At 37.2% G+C, this 12,804-nt stretch overlaps 1 protein-coding gene across 2 annotated transcripts in view; it reads right to left on the reverse strand.

Annotated features, from left to right (window-relative positions):
- The window catches only part of LOC122073969 (pyrophosphate-energized membrane proton pump 2-like), a 17,258-nt gene extending 6,392 nt beyond the window's left edge, over positions 1-10,866 (reverse strand). The window contains exons 1-7 of one of the 2 annotated variants that reach the window (XM_042638717.1): positions 10,677-10,866; positions 9,320-9,620; positions 8,067-8,270; positions 3,682-3,833; positions 3,433-3,580; positions 3,217-3,349; positions 600-772 (exon numbers count right to left, since the gene is read on the reverse strand). In XM_042638717.1, the coding sequence (XP_042494651.1) occupies positions 600-772; positions 3,217-3,349; positions 3,433-3,580; positions 3,682-3,833; positions 8,067-8,270; positions 9,320-9,412 (903 nt within the window). In that variant the 5' untranslated portion in view covers positions 9,413-9,620; positions 10,677-10,866. Of the gene's footprint in view, positions 1-599; positions 773-3,216; positions 3,350-3,432; positions 3,581-3,681; positions 3,834-8,066; positions 8,271-9,319; positions 9,621-10,455; positions 10,594-10,676 lie in introns of those variants that run through there. The other variant, XM_042638718.1, reaches the window with a different exon arrangement.
- Positions 10,867-12,804: the final 1,938 nt, after the last annotated feature.

The raw sequence follows: 12,804 nt of genomic DNA on the forward strand, positions 1-12,804 counted from the left end.
GGGAAGGGGGTGATGGATCCAAATATTAAACAATTATGCTCTAAGTAGCTATCCTCAAACCCAACATAGGTAATGACTTGCAACAGTTTAAGGAAAATATTTTAAGGAATTGATCCCTTTGATGAACGTCCCACTCTCACTCACACCTACATTAGACTAATTATCATGCAAAGGAGTTCAATGCTCATATATCATAAACAGCAGTCTTCCTCATGGTTCTGCAGACCAGTCAAATAGTCCCATCCTGATCCGCCCATAATCATTGGAAGGGAGTTACTTGAACTATCATGGGTACAAGATAAGCCAACTCAATTGTAATATCAGGTTTTTTCCCACCAAGCCAGCAGATCCTTTGTTTGGATCATATGATCCATACCGATCTGAATTGTTATTGCCAAGATCCAGGTAGTAATACCAATATCTTTAGATCCTTGGTCCCTTTGCTACTGACTTATTTGTCACCCCTTTTCTCCAAGAATCATTTTTTATTTTACCAAGTACTATTTGTCAACAATAACCTAGGAAAACTTAAAACTGATGCCATGAAAATCAGAAAAATTTGTCAGTAAATAACATTCAACCATAGAAGAGAAAAATACCAGATCTGCAATGACAGCAGGATTTCTAGGATCATCTTCAGGTATCCCCTGCTCTACTTTTCCAACAAGATCAGCTCCAACATCGGCTGCTTTTGTGTATATTCCTCCACCCAACTGGGCAAAAAGGGCAACAAATGATGCTCCAAAACCATAGCCCACCAGGAGAAGAGGCACTGGGAAATATGTATATAAAATCCAACCAACAAATCATGGAAAAAACAACTTGTTAGGAAATTGTAAGACTTCGCATACTCAAACGCGTCATGTGAAGTAAACTCAACAGCTTGAGTACATGGTACACAAAACAATAAACAAACATGAAAATAAAACCATAGAAGAATCTATATTTTACAGCATTCCATAACCATACAATCAAACCTAAGTGTTTAGTCACAAGGAAGTATATCCTTTTGTAGAGCAGGACATTAGTTCATGCTATCCTAATGACTGATATTTATGTATGGGGACATCCTTTCCTCTTTCTGCTGTATGTTCACCTCATAAGAAATCATAGGGCCAATTAAGACCATCCCCCACACAAGTGGCCTCCTTGATCAAAGCAACCCTAAAACCTACACTAAACACATCCATGTAAGTATATAATACTTCACTCTTAGGAAATCATTTAAGTTGAATTATAATTATGCACACTCACTCACTCGCTCACATTTTTTAGAGAATATAACAATTAGTGTATGGTAATGTGGGCACGCATGATTGTGTTCAACTGTTCAGAGTCAACCATAAAATCCAAAACACATTTCCTTATGACATAGATATCATATATACACATATTTTCACCATTTTTCATCATATTCCACCATTGCTGCTCCATATTAAAAAAAAGTTACATAAACAGTTTTGACTAAACAATGGGAAAAGGTTTTTTCTGACTGGATGATCGGGTTTCTTCACTGAATTGGTTCAAGCGGAAGGATGAATAAAACTCAAGGACACTGAAGCCTTGCAAAAGCACAATCTCAACATGAAATAAAACAAACACCATCAAGAAGAGGGTGCAACTGTTTGTAAACATGAATGTTACAAACAGAATTTTCTACCTGAGTTTTTGCCCATCATATACTGATGTGGCAGTAAGGTAGAAAGGTTAATGTTGTAATTTCACAATATGGTCCAACCTTTCCCCTCTCCCTCTCCATTGGCTCCAGCTCACCTCTTGGCAGACCCTTGACTTCTGTTTTAAATGGCTCCTCCCAAACCTTCCTAGTTTGCTTCTCAGCCCCTGGTAAACCAGACATTGATGCGGAAGCTGATGATGCTTTCCTTCCTTCTCAAGTTGGTCATGGGAGCGATAAAACCATACCCTATCTTGGGTGGCAATCATGCCTTCCACCCTAATTCTTCATACTCTTCACGGATTAGAAGTGTCCGAAATTCAAACTACCAACCACAACCAGATCCACGCCCATCTGAGTCTGAAGGCTTTCAGCCCAAGAAACCCATTTATTTTCAGCCGAAAATATACTCAGAAACCCCGACTGAGTGATTCAATTCTAAATCTGGACGTTGGGTATCCTTCTATCAAGTCTCTTGGTAGGGTTACCTGGTGCTGGATGTGGAAACCACCTAAACCATCACCAACAATCTGTCCCGATTCCACAAGCACAGATTTTGACTTTGTCTCAAAGCCAATGGTGTTACCATCTCTCTATTGCCTCGATTGCAAATAAGATGACTCAATTATTTAGAACTAGTCATGAAATCAAGCCCTAACAGATGCAGAAAAAAAATTCTGAGAAGAATGGACAAGATGAACAGCATAAAAGCCAAGCCAGAAGGGAAAAGAAGTGTCCGAGGACGAAGCTTCCTTCTCTCGTTGATCATTTAATAGTAAAAAATAAGAGGCAATGGAAGTCAAGTCCTAATGAAAGGACTGGTACAGAAGAAAACCGACACCTCAACCAAGATGGGGTGGTGCTAGGAAATTGCAGGGGTGGGGGAGGGCTAGGATATGAGCGGGGTTACTGTTGTACACACACGGAGAGAGGGAAGGACATGATATTTTTCATCCGTTGACTGATTCTCTTCCAACTGCAGAAACATCCCTTGTGTCCATGTTTCCCATCCTCAAGATGATCACAAGCACAAATTGGCAAGGAAAGTGACCACTGCTAGAGAATTAACAATCGAGGGGTCAGTGGGAGTGTGAATTGACAAATGTTGGTGAGCCTTCGCTATGGGTCAATGGGACTGTTGGTTGTGTGCATTGAAATTTCTGTTGGAGATGGAGAACGAGAGAGGGAGGAGGGGTGAAATTACGTAATGACCCCTTGCCAAAAAAAGTTACGAGTAAAGTGAGGTGAATAAGAAATTAAGAATAAGTACATTGTTGTAACCGGGTTGGTTACAAACGGATTTAACACTTAAGTAAAAGGCAAAATCATATATCCAGTAACTTCACAAACAGATAGTTCATTATTCTACACTGCACACAGCATCATCAGCTTGATCATTATGATGTACGGAGGAAATGGGGAATACACTTAAGAAACTACACATTTTCAGTAAGCTCATCTATTTGTAATAAGTCAAATAAAAAAAGAAACTAAATGCAAATAATAACTAAGAGATGGAACAACTAAATTTGAACACTTACAATCAGTGACCTTCAACGAACCCGGTGAATCCACCCCCAACCAAACATAGAATATGGCATAGAGAACTGCCACACCCATGACAGCCATACCAACAACAATAATGGCTGAGAAACCACCAGCACGAACAGCAACCTACATATAATATTTTCTATGAGAGAAAATCAGGAAGGGTTTTTCAATCAACCAAATCCTAAAAATCGTATAGAGTAAAAAACCTGCAATGCCTCCCTTGCAGAACGCCGTGCAGCACTAGCAACTCGTACATTTGCACGTACTGACACCCACATTCCAACATACCCAGCAGCACCTGAACATAAAGCCCCAAGAAGAAAAGCAACAACTGTAATATAAGCAGATGTGGACCTGGAACAAAATGCCAGAAATATGAGTTATAAACAGTAGGAAAAGAAATAACACATCTGTAACTGCTGATAAACTTAAGCAGAGAGAATAGCATACAGCACCTCCCAAGGCCAGAGGATTCTTGTTGAGGTGTCGTACTGCGAAACAAGTAAATGCCAAAAATTACTAGTGCTAGCAACAATGCCATCTTGGAGATGGTCCCATACTGAGTCCTGAAAAAGCCTTCTGCTCCATCCCGTATGGCATCTGATATCTAGAAAGTGTACAGAATACTTAGGTCAGGTGCACATAGAACCAGTTGTTTAATTATTTTCACGTGATGCGTTAGAATAATTTCCAAAAAGAGTACTCAAACTAGCTAATTGACATCAGGTTCAAACATAAAACTGCTTAAACAGAAAGAAAACTATTCCAGACCAGAAAGCATAGATATATTTAAATTTATAATGACCATCAGTATCCAAAATGATAATCACAACATATAACTGAACACTTTGATAGCAGAACCATTGACAAAAATCTTCAATCATAGAGACAGTTTAGTAATTGAGGGAAAGTCAATTGAAAAAAAAAAAAAAAAAAAACAGTTCATACAGGCGGCAAATTGAGGGAAAGTGACTGGAAATGCTTTGCCTATGTAAAGAGGAGGCCATTAGGTAAACCAATATCAATACGGAGTGATCTAGTAAAGGATTAGAGGAGCTAGACGAACAAGGGGTAAACTGAGAATGAGCTGGGGAGAAGAGGCAACAAAATACATGGATGGCTTTGGGTAGAAAATGACTTCAAATGTAGTCGAAAGGTGAATCAGGATTTGTGCAGATGACCCCATTTAGTAGAGAATAAGGCTTATATGAGTTGACCAGTATTAAAGAAACAGCTCATATACAAGCACTCTTCCAATGTATGAAAAGCTACACGTACTCAACAAAAACAAAAGAAGCTGAAAAGAAAAAATAACAGACCAAAACCAGGAGCAAGGGGTCAAATTTCAATTTCAGAATGAATGTTAATCACAGCCAAAACCAAAATATTTCTACTTGAATTTCGATAGGCATGATTGTGCCAATATGACTAATTTATGTACAGCTCAAACCAGTTCTGACCAAATGCACTAAAATGTTTTCGATTCCAGTTGGATGAAAACAAAATATTCAGGCTGCAAAACCGAAGAATATGCCCAAAATTGAAAATCATTGAAAGAAGTTGATCCAAGTTGTCACACACTCACACAGTCACACCTCAGATCCAACCCATTCTCAAGGTATGAAAATCCATGTCAAGCAACTAGTGAAGAGTACCGTTTGGATTTATATTATAACAGATATTAAAGATCTACTCATATTGGCCTTTTGGACTTAGTACTTGTGTTTAATGTCCAAATATTAAAGATGAGGATGTTGAGAGGGATGTGCAGCAAGACCAGGAGAGACAAGTAAGGAATGATTGCATCAGAAACAAGTTAGGGGTTGCAGCAATCTAGGACAAGCTCCACAAGAGCCGGTTGAGGTGGTACGGCCATGTTCAACAGAGACCCATGGATGCCCCAGTAAGGAAGAGTGACCAGTTTCAATTACATGGAGCCAGAAGGAGAGGCAGGCCTATGAATATTGACGAAGTGGTAAGAAAAGATATGCAAATGGGAGGGCTCGATTCTAGTATGACCTCCAATAGCGGTAAATAGAGCATAGGGACCCGTGTAGCAGGGGATGTTCCAGTGATGCTGCTTTGACTTCTTCTTTTACCTCCTTTTACTTCTTTTTGGTACTGCAATTTATTCTCATGCTTACTATTATCTTAGACCATGTCGGATCCATGTAGCTAACCCCATCAAGTTGGGATAAGATTATGGCTGCTGTTGTTTGTTGTTGTTGAACCTAGCTACTGAGGGATTTAGCAGCAACACTAGGCGAGATTCCAAGGTTTAGTTGGTGAGGTACCATCAAGTTCTCAGTGGAAAGCTGAGCTAATATCTTCTTCTTCATTCTTTCCCTTCCATTATTCATCAAGTACTGTTTCTGGTTCTGTTTTACAGCATTCCAAATTATTGAAAATATTCAGTTCTTGGCTTCATACAGCTGGGAATCAAATTCTGACCTTGAATTCCGAAGCCACAGGCCAATATATCGGTCTGATTTTCAAATCAGAGTCAGTCGAGTAGAGTCCCATAAATCTGAAACTCCCTAGTTCTTGAAATTTCACAACTGAGAATCAAATTCTGATTTCAGATTTAGTAACTGCAGGCTGTTCTAAGCAGCCCAATGGTTTCAAACCTTGAATCTAAGTTCTGATTTAAACAGAGTCCCACCAAGTTGGAACTCCCATTGTTTAACCTTTAATGTACTGATTTTCTGCTGTGATTAAAGATTAATTTCTGTGGGCATAAATCAGATCTGTGCAATTATCTTTTGCTGTTACCATATCGTACCCAATTTCTAAACTGTTTAAACTATACTGTACTGCCATTAGAAAGCTTCCATCAATCTCAGGGTTTTCAGAATCCTACCTTAAGCAAAATACTGTCATAACTCATACCCTGGCTGTTGGATTCAAATCAGATTTGAGGAGTTGTTGATGATTATTTTATTAACTTGCTATCAAAATATTACATCCATCTGAGTTGTTGATCTACTGTTATCAAGTTTTCTTCAATTCTGGTTGTTGCTATTACATCACTGTGATCCCGTTTAATCTGAGCTTCTGAAACCTAATCTTGTAGGCTTCTAGAAAGCCATCACTGAGACCGTAATGTTAGGAGAGCTTTAGAAACAAGAATATGAATTGTACCGAACAGAATCCAAAACTTCGACTAAAATTTCCAAGAAAAAAGTTAGAACTAGTAATTAACCTCAGCACTTACTCATTTTTTGTTGGTGCAAAACTAAAATAAAAAAGGTCTTAGAAATGGTTCTTCGCCTTCACCAGACACCATGTCATCATTGTCGCCATGTTTACAGCATGTGAGGGTGCAATACATAGGTATATATGGGATCGTGTCCCAATCTGAGCAAGAACATGATACGATGTCTCTATCTGAAGAAGGGTTCTTCACCTCCCCGCCTCGCAATCGTTGTCATCACCGCCGCCCGCTGCAATTTAGTCATCTTCTTCTTCGGTGGCTTGGTTGTAGCCAGCGACCGCTTCTGCTCCGATGCAGCAGTTGTGGCCGCCGCTGCTGCTGCTGTTGCTACTCTGATGGTGGCCGTCGTGGCTGCTGTTGCCTCTTCCTCCTCCGCCTTGGTTTACAGCGTATGTACCTGTATCGAGTGTATCGTACTGTAACGACCTGTATCGGTTCGTATCAACCCAATACGGTCGGTACAGTACAATAAAAAAAGGGCATACCCAGTGCACAAAGCTCCTGTCACTGCGGGGACTGGGGAGGATCACGATGTACGTAGCCTTACCCCCACTGGAAAGGCAGTCGGTACAGTACAATAACTATAATTTTTTTTTTTGCATTCTGTAGTGGTATTGTATTGATCGAGCCTTACTAATACCGATATCTGCCCAATACGATACTTTGAACCTTGCATGGGATATTTTCAATCTGTTAAGAGTCTACAGTTTAGGTGTCATCAGTATTATAGTATTTTGTTAAGATTTTATTAGTGGGGCACATTGGTATGCCATGCAAAGTGGAGTTAATTTTAATATTAGAAATTAGTTAGCGTGGGGATCTTGTGGAGGCAAATTTCTTAGCTGTTAATTTGTCATGAGTGGTAGTCCTATTAGTTTAGAAAGATAAGAGTCCTAAAGTACTTTCCCCTTTTTTGTTGTTTTTTGTTCTTGCTAGGATCCATGTAGCCGACCCCATTAAGTTGGGATAAGTCTGAGTTTGTTGTTGTAATTATTCTAGGAAATTAGATATTAGGATTTAGGAGGACTTTATTTTTACTATTTTTAGATCCTTAAATGCATGTAAAACCCCTCCCATACAACTGGAATTAAATACAGAATTTGGATTTGAGTTGTGTATCTCTCTCTTCCAATCAATTTGTTTTCTTTCCTCTCCCTTAATCCTACCATATTCCCCTTCTTTTCTCCCGTCACAGGCTGCTGGAACATACTAACCAGCCAGCTCTTATTGTCAGGAAAATAGCCTAAACCTGGGCCTGAGTTGCAGCCAATCAAATCTTTGATTCCTAATTTTAAATTAGGATTGGCTGTCTGGTTACAGTAGTGTAACAAATAATTTAATAGAAGATATGGCAGATAGAGTGGAGAAGCAGAATATGATTCATGTAGCCACCAAGTAGATGGAACAAAAAGATCCCATAATTTTCTTCCCAACTTTTTTCCCTAGTTAGAGTTAACAGTAACTATTAGTAACCATGTTAAGCCCACAGTACATTTAATTACTCATTGACGAAAAGGAGGCAGAAACACTCAATGAGATTTTGAGGGAGAGAATTAAAAAAATTTAATTTTAGAAACAATAATTCAAAGGTGCACAAGTTAAATTTTCTATCAAAATAAAACGTACCTGAACCATCTCAGGAGGCCCCTCATCCTTTGAGAGCACCCATTTAGTGAGATAAATAGAAAAAAGGAAGCTGATGACGCAGATAGAAAAGACAAACACAATGATTGGAGAAGTACTTGCTCCCATATAGAAGACAGCTCCAAAGCAGATGAGCAAAAGTGTAACAAGTACACGGATATTTAGTCCCATGAGAATCCGGAGAATCTGCATGAAGCAAACAGTTAGCAATCGTAAGTGATTATAGTCAACATACAAACCCACCCACCACATCATATTTTTCATGATTTGATTTCCGTACGCAGCTGGCTACTAATCGTTACCCATTTAGAGCTCTAGATTGTGGAAGCAGCAACAGTTGATATTCAATGTCATGAGATTATTCAATTTTCTTCTATTATCCATTCAGCCCTGATATTTTCTTGGTTAAATGGCCGAGGCATTTTTTCTGCTACCCACAGCATAGCATACAAATATATTTCTTCAAGAAGCTTAATGGCTCATGGTTGTTAGCATGACATACAAACAGACATTTTGTCTTTGATCCTACTTTCATTCCATTTTTTTCCCTTTCCTTTTCTTTTACTATTTTGCTCAAATTCAGGAATTTTAATGAAATTTAAGTTCTCGGTTAATTAACTCCCTTTTATCACGTACATCCCATTTGAAGACGATACTATCCAATATAGAACAGAGGTTTTCTCTGCCGTGACTATTACTTAAGTTCATTATTCTAGTGGTCTAGAAACATGGGCTAAGGAACTAGAAGATGAGAGAAGCGGATCAAGCATTTCCATAATGAATAAGCAAGCACTCACTAATTAATATCAACCATGTGTTTTGGCAGAAAATTTAAGGAATTAGCATAAAGTAAAAATTAGCCAAAAAGATACAAAGCATAACTTGGACAACAACCTCGCATTCTTCAAGTTATCAAATTCATGCTAAGGTTATGCAACATATTTCACAAAACTCTTAAAACAAGTACCTTCTTTCATCAATTGTCATTGAATTAGCTGTTTACTTTTATCATTTCTATTGAGAGCATCCCAACCCCCACCAAGACATGCATTAGGATAACCATTGCTAGAAGTAGATGAAAAGGTAAAAATAATTCCTAAAGAAACATCAAGCTAGAATTTGACCTATAGGCAATAAATGTATGAGATAACGAGCAAATATGAAAGACATACAACAATGTACCTGTTTTCAAGAATGGGGGAAGAAGAAATAAGAAAAAAGTGATAGAACATTACCAATGGGGTATAAGGTTTACTACGCATTGTTGGAAAAGTTCTGGGCCTATCCTGATAAGGACCCAAATTCCCATCCTCCACATCATCCATCATAACTGCATAGGAGGAATTAACTCTCCGGGCTACAGGAAAAGGGTTGCTCACTATCCTGGGGCAAGTCCCCCCCTGAACCTGGTCGCTGAATTTTGAATAATCTTATGACAAGCAATGAAGTGCAGAATCTAACCCCATGAATGACTATAAACGTGCATCAAATGGTTTCAGCTTTACATCGCTTCACACTCAACAAAAAGCAGCTTTCCTGAAAGAAAATACAATGACAAACAATTGAACTTCCATAACCACAAAGTCCTTCCCATACGAAATGCAAGCTATCAATTCTGACACAAAGACAAATGAAATGAAACCCCCCACATTCCCAGATTTTTTTTTTTTTTTTTAATAGTCTATGCACGAAGTTGTTTTCTCAGGGTTGCAGTGCATCACATTAATCAAGCTACATGCTCAAATCCAAAGTAACCAACACATAGAAGCTTCAGTTGCCTTCCAGTATCAGCCAAAAAGCATGACTTTTGAGGCCAACTCCATCATATATATTTCAAAATGACAACAAAAATAAAATGAAATACAATAACTATCTCTCGAGAGTTCAGATACAGAACAAAATCAACTACATAAAATGATGGATAAACAACTCAAGTTTTAGCATTAGTCTCAATGAGATGCATACTCACATTCATGGCTACATTTTCCACCAAGACTAGGCTCTACTTCCTCTTTCTAACACGAGGAAATTTTAAACTCAAAACTGAAATGGACGTATAATCCAAGTAGAATATAACCAATATTAATATGCAAGCAAAAATGTAAAAGAAAAAAAAACCATAAAACTAAACTCCACTGACCAGGAAAAAGAAAATGACCATAAACTAAGGAGAAACATCTCAATCTGGATAGTTAAAACTATAAATAAAATAACAATTAGATTAACACATAGGTTCACAAGTAGAACGATCCACAGAGTCTCCAAAAACCCATATAGCCATGAAAATAACAAATAAAATAAAATAACACACTAGATTCGTTCTTCTTAACCAGAAACACAATCTAAAACAATCAAAACCAAAATATCTCACATTCATAAAAACCGATCAGAACACAAAATTCCCTTCTGCAGTTACAGAAGCACATGAATATTTTCCTCCTCCATTGACATCCACAAAATCAAATCTCACCACGATGACGAATGACGATGAGAGAGAGAGAGAGAGAGAGAGTATTCAGAAAGCTGAAGTTAAAATTCTTGGCTCTGAGAAAGAAATTAAGAAGATTCAGCAAATTGACTTCGACTTCTTACCATTCAATGGCAGCGCAAGGCTCCTCTAACCGCCATTAACGGAAGCTCCGTAGGGTTTCAAGGCTCTCTGTAAATCACAGAGACTGAGAGCGAAAGAGCATAAATTATCTGATTTTCTGAAGATCTCAACCGAATCAGCAAGTCTTAATTCTCATGTCCGTTACCTTAATCGAGTAAATGCTTCTTACCAAAAACGTAGAAAGAGAGGGGAATTTACTATCACTCCCCCTAAACTGGCTTATATTTACTAAAATTTTCCTACTTTTTACTTTTTTATTGATATGCCCCTCTTTTTTATTTTTACATCTTTTTTTTTCGTACTCTTTTTAAATACCTAGATTGCCCTTCCTTTTCACATATAACATATTACTCTTTTTTGAAATTGATTGGTTCAATAAACGGTTTGAACCAAACCACTTACAAGTTTTGTCTCATCCAATCATCAAGGATATTGACATAACTGATGTATCTTTAAAGATATTATTTATTTACTATTTTTTTTTTTTCATCTCATCCAATCATCAGGGATGTTATATATTTTTTATTATTATTATTTTTTTTATCTCATCCATCATTACAAATTTAGCAATCAATTTTTTTATTGGTATTAGATTGATATCAGTCTCAGCCAATTTAAGGATTAAAAAAAATTAAAAAAAAGTGTGGTACCCGATTGAAACATATGATAACGATATAGATATAGATTGGAGACAAAATTATTCTTTTTTGAATTTAAAATACCCTTGATGATTGGATGAGACAAAACTTGTAAGTGGTTTGGTTCAAACTGTATTTTGAACCAATTAATTTGAAAACAGTGTAATAGATTACAAGTGAAAAGGAAGGGTAATCTGGGTATTTAAAAAGAACAGGGGAAAAAGAGATGTAAAAAAAAAAAAATAAGAGAATATCAGTAAAAAAAATGTAAAAAGCATGAGAATTTTAGTAAATATAGGCCAAGTGTAGGGGAATGATAATAAATACCCATAAAAAGAAAATGATAGGGAAGAAATAAATAAATGAGTCTAACGTCTGTAATACACACTTTTTTTTTTTTTAAACGTGTAATACACTTCAACCCATAATGGGTCCGTTTGATTTTGTTTTTCGAAATAATTGAAATAGTTTTTCACTTTTGTGCTACGTAACGGTTTTTTAAATTACAAAAACATATTTTATTTTTCTATTTTTTGAAACATTTTCAATAGTTTATTCATATTTAAGACACGATGTTGCAGGAATGCAGCTCATGAGTGAAGGCATAATATTTGAGTTGTAGATATGCTTCGTGGAGATGAGCTTCAAAAGGATGAAGGTAGTCTAAAACTGTGAACTTCTCACAACTAGATTGGAGTCACCGTTTTTAAAGTGAGAAGTTTCAACAATGGGTTGGAGTTGGTTTAAGTCTATTGGGTTTTTTCACAACTTTTGTCCCTCCCACCTGTTTCTAGAAACAAAAAAAATAAGTTTGACTTATTTCTCCATTGTTTTTTTTAGACACAAAAATAGACATAAATTTATATTTATATTTCGAAAAACAACTGAAAATGAAACAAAAAAATCAAACGGTTCGGGGGTGTTTTTTCGTTTCTAAGCATAGAAAAACACGTTTACGGAAACAAGAAAAAAATAGGACCCTTAAAAAATTTTATAAGGGAAAGAACCCTACCTGCTGGCGCAAGTATACATTAATGCGCCCTACCAATGGAAAGTGATGTGTGAGTAGCGTAGCATGGTCTTTCTGTCTGCTTTGTTTAGATGTATATCTACACCAGCAAGTAGGGTAAGAATCATAATCTTAAAAATCAGATAATGATGGTTCTAAAATTTGGATCGGATTAGATCGATATCTACCTTGACCAATCTGATACCCACACATAGGTAAGTAAGACTCAAGGGTATAAACATAATGAGATTTATTTTTAGGGAGAGATATAAGAAAGCTAGCAGGACACCTTGGTATCAGGTGTGCTAGCGATATTTTAACCGTAGAATTTGAGAAAACCGTTAGATTGAGAGAAAAGGTCCAAAGCCTCAATCCACCCTTGTCACACCTTATCACCCTCAATAGCCACGCCGGAATGCTGCCCGGTCAGTGCTCTCAGTTCTCTTTTTTTTTTTCTTTTGG

This window comes from Macadamia integrifolia, chromosome 3 (assembly GCF_013358625.1).
Source record: "Macadamia integrifolia cultivar HAES 741 chromosome 3, SCU_Mint_v3, whole genome shotgun sequence".
In the NCBI taxonomy this organism is placed as follows: Eukaryota; Viridiplantae; Streptophyta; class Magnoliopsida; order Proteales; family Proteaceae; genus Macadamia; species Macadamia integrifolia.